Source organism: Oncorhynchus clarkii, chromosome 28, assembly GCF_045791955.1.
Source record: "Oncorhynchus clarkii lewisi isolate Uvic-CL-2024 chromosome 28, UVic_Ocla_1.0, whole genome shotgun sequence".
Classification (NCBI taxonomy): domain Eukaryota; kingdom Metazoa; phylum Chordata; class Actinopteri; order Salmoniformes; family Salmonidae; genus Oncorhynchus; species Oncorhynchus clarkii.
The window spans coordinates 17,635,639-17,652,550 of record NC_092174.1 but is presented as its reverse complement, the minus strand read 5'-3'; the positions used below and the strand labels follow the sequence as shown (position 1 = coordinate 17,652,550).

The 16,912-nt window shown below is 41.6% G+C and overlaps 1 protein-coding gene across 2 annotated transcripts in view; it reads right to left on the bottom strand.

Annotated features, from left to right (window-relative positions):
• The window catches only part of LOC139387195 (cyclin-Y-like), a 47,652-nt gene that overhangs the window by 6,487 nt on the left and 24,253 nt on the right, over positions 1 to 16,912 (bottom strand). The window contains exons 2-9 of one of the 2 annotated variants that reach the window (XM_071133262.1): positions 5,420 to 5,494; positions 4,980 to 5,000; positions 4,488 to 4,522; positions 3,909 to 4,003; positions 3,764 to 3,799; positions 3,597 to 3,654; positions 3,353 to 3,472; positions 666 to 832 (exon numbers count right to left, since the gene is read on the bottom strand). In XM_071133262.1, the coding sequence (XP_070989363.1) occupies positions 666 to 832; positions 3,353 to 3,472; positions 3,597 to 3,654; positions 3,764 to 3,799; positions 3,909 to 4,003; positions 4,488 to 4,522; positions 4,980 to 5,000; positions 5,420 to 5,494 (607 nt within the window). The remainder of the gene's footprint in view (positions 1 to 665; positions 833 to 3,352; positions 3,473 to 3,596; positions 3,655 to 3,763; positions 3,800 to 3,908; positions 4,004 to 4,487; positions 4,523 to 4,979; positions 5,001 to 5,419; positions 5,495 to 16,912) is intronic. The other variant, XM_071133261.1, reaches the window with a different exon arrangement.

Here is a 16,912-nt window from a genome sequence, read left to right as displayed (position 1 = left end):
CAGAATTCCAGGGCGGATTGCAGAGGTATTGAAAAAGGAGGGTCAACACTGCAAATATTGACTCTTTGCATCAATTTTATGTAATTGTCAATAAAAGCCTTTGACACTTGTGAAATGCTTGTAATTATACTTCAGTATTCCATAGTAACATCTGACAAAAATCTAAAGACACTGAAGCAGCAAACTTTGTGGAAATTTGTATTTGTGTCATTCTCAAAACTTTTGGCCACGACTGTACATGATTCCATGTGTTATTTCATAGTTTTGATGGTCTTCACTATTATTCTACAATGTAGAAAATAGTTTAAAAAATTAAGAAAAACCCTTGAATGAGTAGGTGTTCGAAAACTTTTGACCGGCAGTGTATATGCTTTTGATTTCAAAATGTGGTCCAATGTCAGCCATAAGTCAGTAAAGCTTTAAGTTTGAGCATTTACTCAGAAAAAGTGTGTACTTTAAAATGCAAGCAGCAAAACAGGTCAGCTACAATTAGCCGGCAGAAGAGAAGAGTCCCTGTTGAAAATAACATCCTGAAAATAAAATGTATCATGTTCCCATTCCAGACATGTGACAAACATGTGAGACAATGAAGTATATAATCACACACACAAATGTCTGAGGATCTGACAGTAGTCCATGTTCCATTTATTGATTGATTAACTCACATGTCCTCCACGGTGATGTCTTTGAGGATCTGGCAGTAGTCTACGTTCCACACAGCCTGATCGTCCCAGACTTTAGATGCCAGCAGGATGGCTCCCAGCAACATACGCTTCCAGTTCCCTGGGCCAATGTCTATGTCTGCATACGTCAGCAGCCTCTCAACGTACACCTAATAAACACAATGGGAAAATGAATACTAAAGTCATGAGGTAAATGAGACCACTACCTTTGTGATATTGGTTGTATCCCAAATGGCACCCTATTCCCTAAATAGTATGTTAATCTCCTGATAACGCACACACAGAGCCATGTTCAAAACCTGACCCGTATCTCAATCTTGAATTATACAGTGACCTCTCCTCAACCCCACTGATCCTCACCCGAGGCACACAACACACCCCCATCCCTACTCCCTCTCTCACAGCTTCCTTCAGCCCCCAGGGCGCTCTCAGGATGATCTCATGAGACAAGCCAAGGACGAGTGTACATTTTAGACAAGGCCACAACATTGGTGCATCAAAATGTCACGTGGTGTGTGGAAAATGCATTTCTCTGATCCTAATATTAGCCCTTCTCTGCTCTGGCAGCAGACCGACTGTGTATTCCACAGGCAGTAGAGTAGTTTCTCTGCTCTGGTAGCAGACCGACTGTGTATTCCACAGGCAGTAGAGTAGTTTCTCTGCTCTGGCAGCAGACCGACTGTGTATTCCACAGGCAGTAGAGTAGTTTCTCTGCTCTGGCAGCAGACCGACTGTGTATTCCACAGGCAGTAGAGTAGTTTCTCTGGTCTGGCTACAGACCGACTGTGTATTCCACAGGCAGTAGAGTAGTTTCTCTGGTCTGGCTGCAGACCGACTGTGTATTCCACAGGCAGTAGAGTAGTTTCTCTGGTCTGGCTGCAGACCGACTGTGTATTCCACAGGCAGTAGAGTAGTTTCTCTGCTCTGGCAGCAGACCGACTGTGTATTCCACAGGCAGTAGAGTAGTTTCTCTGGTCTGGCTGCAGATGGACTGTGTATTCCACAGGCAATAGAGTAGTTTCTCTGGTCTGGCTACAGACCGACTGTGTATTCCACAGGCAGTAGAGTAGTTTCTCTGGTCTGGCTGCAGACCGACTGTGTATTCCACAGGCAGTAGAGTAGTTTCTCTGGTCTGGCTGCAGATGGACTGTGTATTCCACAGGCAGTAGAGTAGTTTCTCTGGTCTGGCTGCAGACCGACTGTGTATTCCACAGGCAGTAGAGTAGTTTCTCTGGTCTGGCTGCAGACCGACTGTGTATTCCACAGGCAGTAGAGTAGTTTCTCTGCTCTGGCAGCAGACCGACTGTGTATTCCACAGGCAGTAGAGTAGTTTCTCTGGTCTGGCTGCAGATGGACTGTGTATTCCACAGGCAATAGAGTAGTTTCTCTGGTCTGGCTGCAGACCGACTGTGTATTCCACAGGCAGTAGAGTATTAGCCGCAGGCCTTGTACTGCACATTGATGACTCAGTGGCTTACTGGCTTTGGCCGCTGGCGGTTGGCCTAGTTTTCCTCCACTGCTGCTCTTGACAGTCTCTGAATCTGCCTGCCAGCAGCCTACAGACACAGGTTAGTTAGGAGGCTTCTGACAACCTATTCCCTATATTGACCTATGGGCCCTGGTCAAAAGTAGTACACTAAATAGGGTGCATTTTAGGATGCACACACAGGCTAGTTAGGCAGCCTTTGGCAGACTGACTCACATGGAGATCAGCCTGAGACTGGAACACTCCAAGCCTGTGTCTGACCGGGGATAGACATACTGAGACAGTGACCAACAGGACACCAGATGATCAAACATGGCGCTAAAGGGGATAAAATAACTTGGTGGAGAGGACTTCTGTCTGCCCAGTCTGAGAAGGTATTTGATGAGCAGTGGTGTAAAGTACTTAAGTAAAACATGTCTGTACATTACTTTTCACTCTATACATTTTCCCTGACAATCAAAAGTACTCATTACATTTTGAATGCTTAGCAGGACAGGAAAATAGTCAAATTCATGCACTTATCAAGAGAACACGTGGTCACCCCTAATGCCTGTGGTCTGGCAGACTCACTAAACAAACACATCTTTTGTAAATAATGTCTGAGTGCTGGTGTGCCCCTGGCCATCTGAAAATAAAGAAAACAATACAATTGTGCCATATGCTTTGCTAAATAATTGGAATTTTACATGTTTTATACTATTTTTTATTTTTCTCTCCAATTTCATGGCATCCAATTGGTAGTTACGGTCTCGTCTCACCGCTGCAACTCCTGTAAGGACTTGGGAGAGGCGCATGTCGAGAACCGTGCGTCCTCCGAAACACAACCCAACCAAGTTTGCTTCTTGACACAATGTCCACTTAACCCGGAAGCCAGCCGCACCAATGTGTCTGAGGAAACACCGTACACTTGGCGACCGTTTCAGCGTGCAGTGCGCCCTGGCCCGCCACAGGAGTCACTAGTGCGCGACGGGACAAGGACATAACTGTCGGCCAAACCCTCCCCTAACCGGGACGACGCTGGGCCAATTGTGCACCGCCCCACGGGTCTCCCGGTCGCGGCCAGCTGCAACAGAGCCTGGACTCGAACCCAGAATCTCTAATGGCACTGCGATTAGTGCACTAAATCGGTTATAGGGTGCCATTTGGGACACAAACAAGGGAGTCAACCATCCCCCTCCTTTACCAGTGTAACAATGGCACATTCTGCAGTGAGCTGAGCAGCGCTGAACAGCGTCCGGACGAAGCGGTAGATCTGCTTCTGCTCTGGGTTGTGTTTGTCATAGTCAGACGGCACTTCTGATTTCTGTGGGAGTAGAAGAACGTGAAGGCTTTATGAACAGAGTATAAAAACTACATTTTATAGAGTCATACACGCAGAAACACAGTGGGCCAATATGAACACCTGCACAGATTGCTTCGGCTATTACCGAGAGAGGGTGAAGCTTCTCGTCAAAAATGTCTTGCTGCATTCCTCCATCTGTGTCCCTGAAACAGGCCATTCAAGAAAGGTAAAATGTTTTACTGAACTGTTACACTAGCTAGACAAACTCTCCATTCAAGGCATTGCTTGCTCAAAGTGATAGGGTATTCTTACCTGTTCTTTATATGGTAATATATTGCAAGGGATACACTGTAGAGAAGGAAAAACAGGTCGTGGTTGAGGCATTTGTCATAACAAGGACTTTCTGTACTGTCCCATTAGGTCAACTCATGAAAATGTAACTGGGACATATACTCACCATTTGATGGTGAATTTAAGGTTGGGTTGACTGACAGTGTTGTCATCTAGGAAGATGGTGGAACAGGAGCTGTGTTTTCGTCTCCTTGATCCATGCTACGATAATGAAATAGAATTACAAATACACATATGGCTACAAATATAAAAGCTGACTGTTAGAGGGCATATTGATACATGAAGTAAGGTTTCTACAGTAGGCTACTTCGTCAAACGGAGCACGCGATGGACATGCATGACAAATGAAGACATGAAATGCAATAATGTATCGGCTAGCTAAGGACTGTTAATCTTTTACAATAATGCAGAGATTCCTTCACTCCTAACATGTTACCATGAATGATGCAAGCCGGCACTAACTATATTAATTTAACAGGATGTCACACGAGTTGCACCTGAATGGGTCCATGGAGGACATAATGTTGTACATTACCTTTGACTCGTGTTGTTTTACAAGTTAACACACATTGACAAGGAATTATCATGGGCAATTCATACAATTATGAATCAGCTACAAAGGACTAACTTTCCAACATCATGAAATAATATAGACGCCTATATTTAATAAGCATTTAATACTCACATGATTGATGAAGAGGCTCTTTCTTTTTTCACGCACTTAACAGAGATAAAAAGAGAAAGAGCGAGAAAGGCTTTGATCCTTGGTTATCAGCATTGCCCTAGAAATTACGCACGGCAATAGAAAAAAAAAAAGCATCATGGTAGATTTGCCAGCATGATCAGCAAGACATGCTGCACTGAAACAGCAAGGCTTCTATGGATCCTACCTGGTACAGAGAGAAGCATTTCAAAGTGTGCACAAAGAGGACAACGCGGTTATTATCACATTATCAGAGCTGGTTAAATCATAAAGGCAAGTCCTAACTTCCACATACGCATTAATGTCAAGTTACATTTTGACCTAACTATTAAAATAAAGCATTCACTTAAGTGGAAGCTAGGATTCACCCCTAATGCTGGTTAGACACTGAGAACATGATAGACAGACTCCACTCTGCAGCTAGGGGGAAGCAGAAGCTCTCCGTGACAGATAGTAGCCTAAGCTTATACTCACCATTCTTGCTAGGCAACTCCACTGAAAGAGAACCAAAATCCATCTACTTCATTTACCTGTCCAACTCAAAAACACACAACTATCATTGGCGCTCACTTTAACACATGGGTATGTATCAAATGTCACCTTTTCTTTGATGCAGCTTCTGGACAATGGTGTATCTTAACCTGCTCTGCTGCCAGTACTGTCTTGTTACAGTATAACACAACTAAGCATGACTCAAAAGTTCTTCAGATCAGTCATAAGCAGGGGTTGTTCCTAGAAAAATGCTCATATTTATCAGAGAAAAAAAACACAGTAATAGTGTGATAGTATGAGAATCCAGAGGCTGCTGGTATTGCTAGTGAAACACCCCAGGGCAAGGCATATATTACCACAGAGATCAAAGCTGAGTGATTCCAAAGAGTCTGAGATTCATTGATTTATTGAGACCAACTCACCATCCGGCTGAGATTTACTGAGGAATATAGTGCTGGCCCGAGGATGGTCTGAGGGGTTGTGCTCCATGTTCAACTCTGTGAAAATAAAATCACTGTCAGTTACTGGGATGTCATTGTAAGCAATATCAACTATGGTATAAGTCCCAAATGGCACCCAATTCCCTTCATAGTGCACTGCACTTCAGGATCCTGGTCAAAAGGAGTGCAATAAATACATCTAATCAAAATATATTTGTAAACAACAGGTGTAGACTAACAATGAAATGCTTACTTATGGGTAATTTTCCAATAATGCAGAGTTAAAATAAAGTGACATGAGGAGCAACTACACAGTGAATAACAAATAACAAGCGAGCTAGCTAGCTAGCTTTTTATTACATTTTTTAAAGACCAGCACTGTAGGTGCACGAGACAACTTTACCAGCATCATAGCATACGTATCGATGAATCGTTGTGACATATGAAATATGTGGGAGTGTAATCAATGTGTAATAACTACGTAAAAAATTAAGGAACGTGTTAAATTATGTGACGTACAGTCATATTCAGGTCCTGATTGGTCAACGAGCTTATTTGACGTGTACCTTTTTTGACACGCAAAGACCCAAACGGCTATCCATAGATATCCTAGTTGAGAATGAAACGCCTGAACAAATGAACAATGAAACAGCACAGCAAGTAAGTGAAAGAAATAGGTTTTGATTATGATAATGGGGACATACGTAAATGGCAACAAAATAACTTTTTGGTCAGTGTGGTGTGTGTGTGTGTGTGTCTGTGTGTGTGTGTAACCTTTATTTAACTAGGCAAGTCAGTTAGGCCGTCCCCTACCCCGGCAAAACCCGGACGACGCTGGGCCAATTGTGCGCCACCCTACGGGACCTCAATCATGGCAGGATGTGACACAGCCTGGATTTGAACCAGGTACTGCAGTAATGCCTCTAACACTGAGATGCAGTGTATTAGACCACTGCGCCACTCAGAAGCCCAGACAAACACATGTAACTGACAACTGACCCCCAAAATGTAGGGGTGAGATGACATTTCAAAAAGGTTACATTTATACCCTACGTTTTTCTCTCATCCATGCATTGGCCTCATTCAGCCACAAGGACAGACCATAAACATGCCCGATTCAATATCAGGGTCAACCCAAGCCAAGGTGTACTGGCCTGGCCTGATTATACATCCACGATAGTTCCTGAAAGCGTGCTGGAAAAGACAATGTGAAAAGAAAATATCCAAGCCAGCACAGTACGGTTCGGCTCTATAGACAGGAGGCCATATGTGTTGTAGGCAGAGGGCAGCAGCGCACATGCTAGTGCTGAAAAGTGGCAGTGATTAAAATGCAAATTCATAGATTTCCTTGAAAACACAGGGGACAGTCACACAAGCAGCCTTAACAGTGAAGGACCACAGGTTGCAGCCTGTCCTACATAGTGCTCTGGACAAAGTAATGCACTGTTTGTTGCATGCTGTTCTCCCTAGTCCTCTCATCCATTTGTGTTTCTTTCCCTCAGAGACATTGGAGCATGATTCATGCTTTGTGAATCAGAGCAAATCTACATCACGGCCTAGGGATATGAGCTACGGATTGGCGTGCACATGTGTACATGTACATCAAATAGATTGTTACGCTCATATGCTATACATATGCTATGGTATCAAATCAAAAGTTTATTGGTCACGTACACAGATCTGTATAGGTTATTGCAGGTGCATCAAAATACTGCAAAGTTGTCTAGGAGATAGAAACAGGGCGACCGCTTGTCGGCGCCATCTTTTTGTACATTGTCCTGACTGAGAAAAAGGATTGTAATTTAAAAGATATTGGTAGCTACCATTCACTTGGACTCTGCATCGTAAAGAAAGAAAGAAGTCTTCAGGATAAAGTGTGCAATGTGTCAAAAATACGCATTTTATACCATTGAACATGGACTCAGGTCCTCACAGAGTCACCATTGCAGAGGCAAAAACACCTCAACACACCTGCTGAACCAGGAAAAGGGGACTTTGTGCTCAAACAACTGGACTAAAGATGCTACCTTAAATAATAGAATCCAATCAAACCACAAAGTTAAGCCAACTGCATACTCAAGAGTGGGAAAAGTTCCTCAAAGATGCTTACGTTTCTTTTTGGTCGAGATTTTATTTTGTGGAAGGTACTACACTGCGTAAAGACCCCTCCCCCCAAAAACTTTGTTCTATCAATGAATAAGATATGAGGAATCCAAAGGAATGGCCAAAAGCTATCCACAGACACCAAGCCATTTCCACACCAACAATGAGAATATAGTATCAGTTCTCTATGTCAAACAAGTAGTATGGAGCTACGGCTCAGAGTATTGTTTCTTCATCCGATGTCATCTATTCCTTGTGAATTGTACCCTGTTCAGAGATAGTAGCCACTGAATTTGTTAGGGTTTTGTAACATCATACATCATGAAAGTGTTAGGTTCTGACCACTGCTCTTCCTGCTATTAGGTGAAAAAAGTATGAAGACACCCCCATCACCCAAATGTTAACCTTTTCACATGTGATTTCCAAATATCGCTAACGGTCACCCTAGTGGGAGCTTGAAACATTTTTTCATTTTTTGTTGTTGTTTTTTTACACAGGACAGTTAATCAGTGCTGCCCTCAAACCAAGGCACACAGCCTATAGATAATTAGCAGGCAATGTTTCAACTTAAAATAATGATGGACTGTCGTTTCTCTTTGCTCATTTGAGCTTTTCTTGGCATAATATGGACTTGGTCTTTTACCAAATAGTGCCATCTTCTGTATACCACCCCTACCTTGTCACAACCTTGTCACAATAGGACAGATTGGCTCAAACAAATAAAGAATAAGGAAAGAAATTCCACTAATTAAAAATGGCACATCTGTTAAATAAAATGCATTCCAGGTGACTACCTCGTGAAGCTGGTTGAGAATGCCAAAAGTGTGCAAAGCTGTCATCAAGGCAAAGGGTGGCTACTTTGAAGAATCTCAAATCTAAAATATATTTTGATTTGTTTAACACTTTTTTGGTTACTACATGATTCAATGTGTTATTTCATAGTTTTGATGTCACTATTCTACAATGTAGAAAATAGTAAAAATAAAGAAAATCCCTGGAATGAGTAGGTGTGTCCAAACTTGACTGGTACTGTATGTGAGTGCCAATCAAAGTAAGTGCCTTATTTTCTGTATATCGTGTTGTCATTTCTACTGTAGCATACTGTATTTGTACAGTTGAAAGTTTACATACACCTTAGCCAAATAGATTAAACTCAGTTTTTCACAATTCCTGACATTTAATCCAAGGACAAATTCACTGTTTTAAGTCAGTTAGGATCACAACTTTATTTTAGGAATGTGAAATGTCAGCATAATAGTAGAGAGAATGATTTAGTTCAGCTTTTATTTCTTTCATCACATTCCCAGTGGGTCAGAAGTTTACATACACTCAATTAGTATTTGGTAGTATTGCCTTTAAATTATTTAACTTGGGTCAACTGTTTTGGGTAGCCTTCCACAAACTTCCCACAATAAGTTGGGTGAATTTTGGCCCATTCCTCCAGACAGAGCTGGTGTAACTGAGTCATGTTTGTAGGCTTCCTTGCCCGCACACACTTTTTCAGTTCTGCCCACAAATGTTCTTTGGGATTGAGGTCAGGGCTTTGTGATGGCCACTCCAATACCTTACCTTAAGCCATTTTGCCACAACTTTGGAAGTATGCTTGGGGTCATTATCCATTTGGAAGACCCATTTGCGACCAAGCTTTAACTTCCTGACTGATGTCTTGAGATGTTGCTTCAATATATCCACATCATTCCACCCCCCCTGATGCCATCTATTTTGTGAAGTGCACAAGTCCCTCCCGCAGGAAAGCACCCCCACAACATGATGCTGCCACTCCCGTGCTTCACGTTTGGGATGGTGTTCTTTGGCTTGCAAGCCTCCCCCTTTTTCCTCCAAACATAACAATGGTCATTATGGCCAAATAGTTATATTTTTCTTTCATCAGAACAGAGGACATTTCTCCAAAAAGTACAATCTTTGTCCCCATGTGCAGTTGCAATCCATAGTCTGGCTGTTTTATGGCAGTTTTGGAGCAGTGGCTTCTTCCTTACTAAGCGGCCTTTCAGGTTATGTCGATATAGCTCGTTTTACTGTGGATATTGATACTTTTGTACCCGTTTTCTCTAGCATCTTCACAAGGTCCTTTGCTGTTGTTCTGGGATTGATTTGCACTTTTCGCACCAAAGTACGTTCAGCTATAGGAGACAGAACGCATCTTCTTCCTGAGCGCTATGACTGCTGCGTGGTCCCATGGTGTTTATACTTGCGTACTATTGTTTGTACAGATGAACGAGGTCTTCAATTATTTTCTGAGGTCTTGGCCGATTTCTTTTGATTTTCCCATGATGTCAAGCAAAGAGACACTGAGTTTGAAGGTAGGCCTTGAAATACATCCACAGGTACACCTCCAATTGACTCAAATCATGTCAATTAGCCTATCAGAAGCTTCTAAAGCCATGACATTTTCTAGAATTTTCCAAGCTGTTTAAAGGCACAGTCAACTTAGTGTACGTAAACTTCTGACCCACTGGAATTGTGATACAGTGAATTTTAAGTCTGTAAACAATTTTTGGAAACATTACTTGTGTCATACACAAAGTAGATATCCTAACAGACTTGCCAAAACTATAGTTTATTAACAAGACATTTGTGGTGTCATTGAAAAACGTGTTTTAATGACTCCAACATAAGTGTATGTAAACTTCCGATTTCAACTGTATGCATGCATGTATGTGTAGCATAATGCATTTAAAATGTTTTAATCACGTTTCAAGTACTGGTGACAAATCATGCATTTCGATTCTTGCATAGATTGTAATGGACACAATATGTATGCAAAATACTTTTTTGAAGGTTGTACTGATTATGATGAGCTAATGCTAAGCTATTTGATAAGCTATTTGCCAGCTATGTGTGGCAGCATGTTTGTTGACATCATACAATGCATTCTGGGTGTCACGTAAACATCTGTCTGACTGACCAAAGATTTTAGAAAAAAAGGGAAGATTCATACATTTTTAGTACAAAGTGAATGATGGTAGACAACACACCCTCTTCAACATGCGTACTGAAAACAGACCAAACTCATTTGTCTCTTCTTATCTTTGGTTGACCACAAAAAATATTGAATAAATGGTGGCATGAACAAACTACTTACTGTCGGATTACTTTAGATTTTTAGAAAAGTGTTTTACTCAATTATTTTGATCGATGGTGAGCTCACCCGTGATGAATTGTAAATAGTCACTGCTAATAGCTAATTCATATTATGGTTTCGGTCAGCCGAGAGTCAGCTAAATATGACCGCTTATGTTACGTCAATCTTTTCTCAGTTAGCGCTAGGACTAAAGTAGCCTACATTTTCCGTTTGTCATAACATTTGAACAGAATCAAAATAATTAATACACCCCTGATCAGACGCAATCCCAGTTCACTTTCACAGCAGCCACATACAAACAGCATGATCAGTCTGATCGTTGTAAAATGTCTTCTCGCATCTAAGCGCTCTCCCCCTCTCCCTTTGCACGTGGACTTTAGTGCCCAACACATCAGCTGTCTGTGACCAGGCAAACAAAATAAAAAATTATTTGCCAAGCCTTCACGTCATAACCGCTAACGGCTACACAGCCTACATTGTTGTTCACATATTAAACATCATAGTCAACGTGTTAGTAAACCCACTACAATCATGCAGTGTAGCAGCTGTTACACCAGCAGGCCCAGGTGGCAATAAATTAAACACAACCAAAAGTTTACCTTGATTTGGAAGAGTTCCAGTGTTCGATAGCCAGCAAGCTAACATAGCATCCCTCTCTGTTTCAGCAGGGTGTTTGAGTAGGCTAAAAACTAGCTAGCTGCATTCGCTAGCTAAGTGAAAGTGGGTAAAAAAAATAAATAAATCTAGCTCTTTCGCGTCACCTTAATTTAAAAAATGTATTTGTTTAAAACTATTCAACCATTGTCTCTCGCTCTCTTTGAGTAAACTTCTAACCATATGTTATGCACTGCAGTGCTAGCTTGCTGTAGCTTATGCTTTTAGTACTAGATTCATTCTGATCGGTTGGAGGACATCCTCCAGAAGTTGTCATAATTACTGTGTCTATGGAATGGGGTGAGAACTAAGGTTGAATGGCAAGATCCCAGTTACCAAGATTTATCACACAATATCATTCCCTTTTCCCAGGATAAATAACTGCGAGAAACCAATAACTTACAATAAATTATTTTTATGAACAGCATGACTTGAAATGGATCTTTTAAAATTATATGCAATGCCTAAATCTGGCTTTTCTACGGCCTCTGCATGATGAATCAACGCTCAGGGTGGGGACAGACATCCCATCTAAGTATGGACCACAGTTCACAATGCATGTAGACCTATCATCTCATCATGGTAACTTGTTGTCTTGTGACAGGTAGGCCTACATTTGCTGCAGCATAGCCTATGCTATAAAGACCGAATGCGTGTCTCATTTACCCATCTCCGTCTGGCTTTCTGGGGACACTTTTTTTTTTTACTGTTGTAAAGATTATTACAAAAATGTAATTGCAGCTGCAGAGTTTTAAAAACAGCCCATCACTCATGAATATTGTTGCTTTAAATTATTATTTTTAAATCAGTGGATGTGAGAGCACTATCAACTCCACTCAAATTGTATACAAAATAGATAATCCTGTTCGAGATATATCCTAGCCTACCTCTTTCAGGTAATACATTCAATGCAGTAATAGCCTCATTCAGAATTTTATAAAATGCCAGGGAGGTCCTCTAACTCCTACTGTGTCCCAAACAGCACCCTATTCCCTTTACCAAATGGAATAGCATGCAATTTGGTGTACACATCCCTACTGAATCACTTCCTCTTGTAGGCAGACCCAGACCTAGCCAGTAGATTACAGAGCAATACATAACAGAACAGCCACTCATTCATCTCAACGGTCTCATTTATTCATAGCTTTTTCTAATCATGTTTGAATACGGCAAAGAGCTGGTGGGATGGATGGAGAGACCTGGGGGTGCCGTTGATGAGGACGATGAAGGCGTTTGTCAGCAGCAGAGGGATTTGACCTGGCAGAAACCAAGACAGAGAGCATGTGGGGCTGGCTATAGGCCAACTGACCAGGAGGGATAGGCCAGAGCTGAGAACCAAATGAACCAAATTCAAACCAAATGACTGAGACAAAGACTAGGGATTAGCTCAAGGAGCTGATGCAAATCTTCAGGTGTCAGGCAAAGTTACTTGACCATCTCAGGCTTCATTCCATGTTATTGTGGGTGAGAAGCAACTTCTGGCTGGAAACCAACCTGGGCCAACTAAAAATGGACTGACAGTGTAGATTAGTCTTGCATAAAACACAGCCATTTCGTAGATTTCGAACACTTATGCAACATAAACCCAGATTGTCTGAAATGGCATTCTATTCAATGTACAGTGCACTACTTTTGACCAGGGCCAATAGGGCTAAGGTCAACAATAGCACACCAAATAGGGAACAGGGTCTCATTTCAGACACAGCCTCAGTATCACACTGCGGGAGGATTCCACAAATTCAGAAATTAGGACCAGGGGGTATTTAGAGGGTGAGGTCACTTGAACACAATTAGCCTTTCGTGGGGGGTCAGGCATTCCACAACAAATACACTGCAGTTCTGAAGCATGGACAAGGTACCAACAGAGGTCTATTTTCTGTACAGCAAAGCTGTTAATACACATAATCAATTTGCCTAGATACTGTAAGATTCTATATGTAATCAATGAACGATCATTCATGCCTAATTTCCCCCTACCAAATATGAACTTACTTTGCAGTACAGTGGGTTCCATCCCAAATGGAAGTAGTGCACTACTTTTAACCAGTGCCCTAGGTGCCATTTGGGACACATAGCAATGTAGATTAATTGGCATCATCCCTGACAGCATGCAGACAGGAAGGATATGAGAGCGCAGCCTTTTAATCCATGCTTGCAGGGATGCCCTGCCCACTTGTCCTGCAGGAGGAACTACCACAGAGCACACTACCAGAGGGAGGGGGGAAATTCCACAGGAACAGAACGATGTGGAGACTCAGATTTGTGTATGTCAAACAAAAACCAATGATTACAAAGTTAAAACAAACCGTACAACTATGCACAAGGACAACGTTGAACAATTTCCACATTTAATAATTTGATTTTTATAGCGCTTTCTAATTAACTTAAGGCACACCTGTTAATTGAAATGCATTCCAGGTTACTACCTCATGATGCTGGTTGAGAGAATGCCAAGAGTGAGCAAAGCGGTCATCAAGTAGAAGGAAAAAAAGCAGGTACAACTATTTTGCTAAAATAATTACATTTTATGGTTGTGGAAGAGATATAGATATATATATATATATTCAGGTTAGGTATAGTTTACCAAGCTCAGAATTCATTAGTTAATTGTTGACTGTTTTAAATGCAGTGGATTTGACCTTTAACTGTACAACAAAGCTTATTTAGAGAAAACATTGAATATCTAGTATCATTAGACATTTTTCATTTGATTATTATTATTTTTATTCTTTTTAGATTAGTTTTAGGCCATATCACCCAGCCCTACCACTAACAAAGACACAACACATAACATAACCAGAACCAGAGTACAGAAACCTCCATAGCAATATCCTTGTAAGGCTGTCATACTGCTATCTGCCAAGACTACCTTCAATCCAGTCCACATCGCTCTGCCACTTCAGATCCATTTGCAAATGACCGGTTGTTAAATAATAGTCTGGCAAAGGACCAGAAACACAGCCCTGAATATGAAACATCCCAGTGATGTATGAGGCAGTCAGTGAATCACACCCACACCAAATCCCCTTATAGTGCATTTAATACGTCCAGTATGTTCTCACAATCCAGACATTTTCTGCGCACACACACACACACACACACACACACACACACCTATTCCCTATATGGTATACTGCTTTTAACCAGGGCCCATTTGGCTTATGCCCATAAGATTCTGGTCAAAAGTAGTGCTCTTTATAGGGAATTCCACATTTGGGACACACTAGCAGGCTGTAGACAAGACTGGACTTTTCTGGTGCCAGGTAGAACATGATATTTGGATTCCTGCATGCATGCCTGTGAGTGAGTGTTCAATGTAAGGACCAATGAGAAAGATGTATACACACACAATGACTGACAGGGGGTGCTGTTTTGAAGCCCCACGCCTCCATCTTGGAAGCTGTAGAAAAGGCATTTATTAACGTCTACATTTTTTTGACACGTTTATTTTATTTCAGACCCAATGCAGGGATGGGCATCTGGCGGCCCCCTCTTCTATAGGCCAGCGGATGTATTTTTCAGTCGGGGTCCCCCAACTTACAGTTAAAAAGTTAGAATACATAAAAGGTGCAATTTCGAAATTTGGTTGTGCATCAGATGTTTCTCTCTTGTGATGTCAGTCAATGAGTCACTCCATTAGCTCATGTCAGAATTTCTTTTTTTTAGATTGTTAAATTAGTCTAGCCAGCTTTCTAAACTTGTCGTAACCGTGGTCAAATTAACAACCGGGGGGAGGGGGGGGTCCCATTTCACATGACTGGGCAGGGGCGCAGCCACGAGTGGATCTGGGAGGGCATAGACCCACTTGGGAGACTGGCCCACCCACTGGGGAGCTCGGCCCAGCCTATCAGAATGAGTTTTTCCCCACAAAAAGGGCTTTATTGGAAAGAAATACTCCTCAGTTTCATCAGCTGTCTGGGTGGATTATCTCAAACGATCCCGCAGGTGAAGAAACCGGATGTGGCGGTCTTGGGCTGGCGTGGTTACACGTGGTCTGTGGTTGTGAGGCCGGCTGGACGTACTGCAAATTCTCTAAAATTAAAATGTTCTGATTTTTGTTGGCCCCTGCCCATTCCAGTATTAAATCATACTTAAACATATGTGAGCTAAACATAAATATGTAAATCTTTAAAGTATAATTTTAAAAAAAAGTTGTTACAACAAAAATGTAATGCATGTAAATTTTGTCCTTGAAATATTTAATTGAAATAGTGTATTCCATTCATTCCATTGGAGGACCGCTTCTTCTGAGCAGTGCCAATCGAGTGGTGAGAAGGAGCGCCATGGACCCTTCGTGTCCGGTAGTCATTTATTATAGTCATTGTGCTCTTTAGAGTTTTTTTCAAGTTTTGAGTCAATTAACTCATGATATTCCTGGATTACTCATTATATTAATAAAGTCCCATTTAACAAATACAAGTCAGTTTGAAAACGCTTAAGGGCACAAAACAGTACATATCTGGCTGTGTTGGCATAATCACTACATATCCAATCAATTATTGACTGTACAAAATAAACATTTCTCACAAAAGTTGTGCACCGGGCCTTTACAACCCCTGTATTAGTGGATGGATAGAAACCGCCTGCAGTGCCAAAATTATAATTTTTTACACAAAAGTAGTGCACTGGGCCTTTACAACCCATATTAGTGGATCGATACAGCTGTCTGCAGCGCTGGGGGAAAATATTTTACCCCAAAAAATGTTGTACTAAGTGCCAGGGTGAACCACTAAAAGCATCATTCATTTCTTTAATTGCTTTCATGGTGAAATACAGTGAGTGTACAAAACATTAAGGACACCAGCTCTTTCCATGACATAAACCGACCAGGTGAATCCAGGTAAAAGCTACGATCCCTTATTGAGGTCACCTGTTAAATACACTTCAAATCAAATCAGAGTAGATGAAGGGGAGGAGACCGGTTAAAGAAGGATTGTTAAGCCTTGAGAAATGGATTGTCTACGTGTGCCATTCAGAGGCTGAATGAGAAAGACAAAATATTGAATGCCTATGAACAGGGTATGGTAGTAGGTGCCAGGCACACCGGTTTGTGTCAAGAACTGCAACACTGATGGGTTTTTCACGCTCAACAGTTTCCCGTGTGTATCAAGAATGGTCCACCACCAAAAGGACATCCACCACAACTCACTTGTGTGTTGGATTTTTCTTTTAAATTGGCCCTGATAGTGTTAACAAATTAGCCCATGTTAATCCTTAAAACAAGTATTGTGACATATTGAAATGGGTTGGCTTGAACAGTATGTTTCAACTGGTTTCAGTAATCCGTTTTCTTTCTGTGCAATATCTAGGATAAACATGGGAGAGGTGGGCTTGAAAGGAAAGTGCTTTAAGTGAGTCATTTACCCAGTGTTCTCTTTGATGTTCCAAGCATTCATAAAAACACATGTACAGTGACCACAAGCTTACAGCTTACTGTAAACCTGGTTTGTTTACAGGGATTTTTCGGTCATTGAAATCCCTGGGCGGGCAGCCTAAGCATTTCTTCTGGTTGCATTCCATCTCCTGCCGTTGTGCCCTTGATCAAGGCACTTGACCCCATACAAAGTAGATTAACTGCACTGTTAAGCTCCTGTGTGTGGTCAATCCTCCATCTG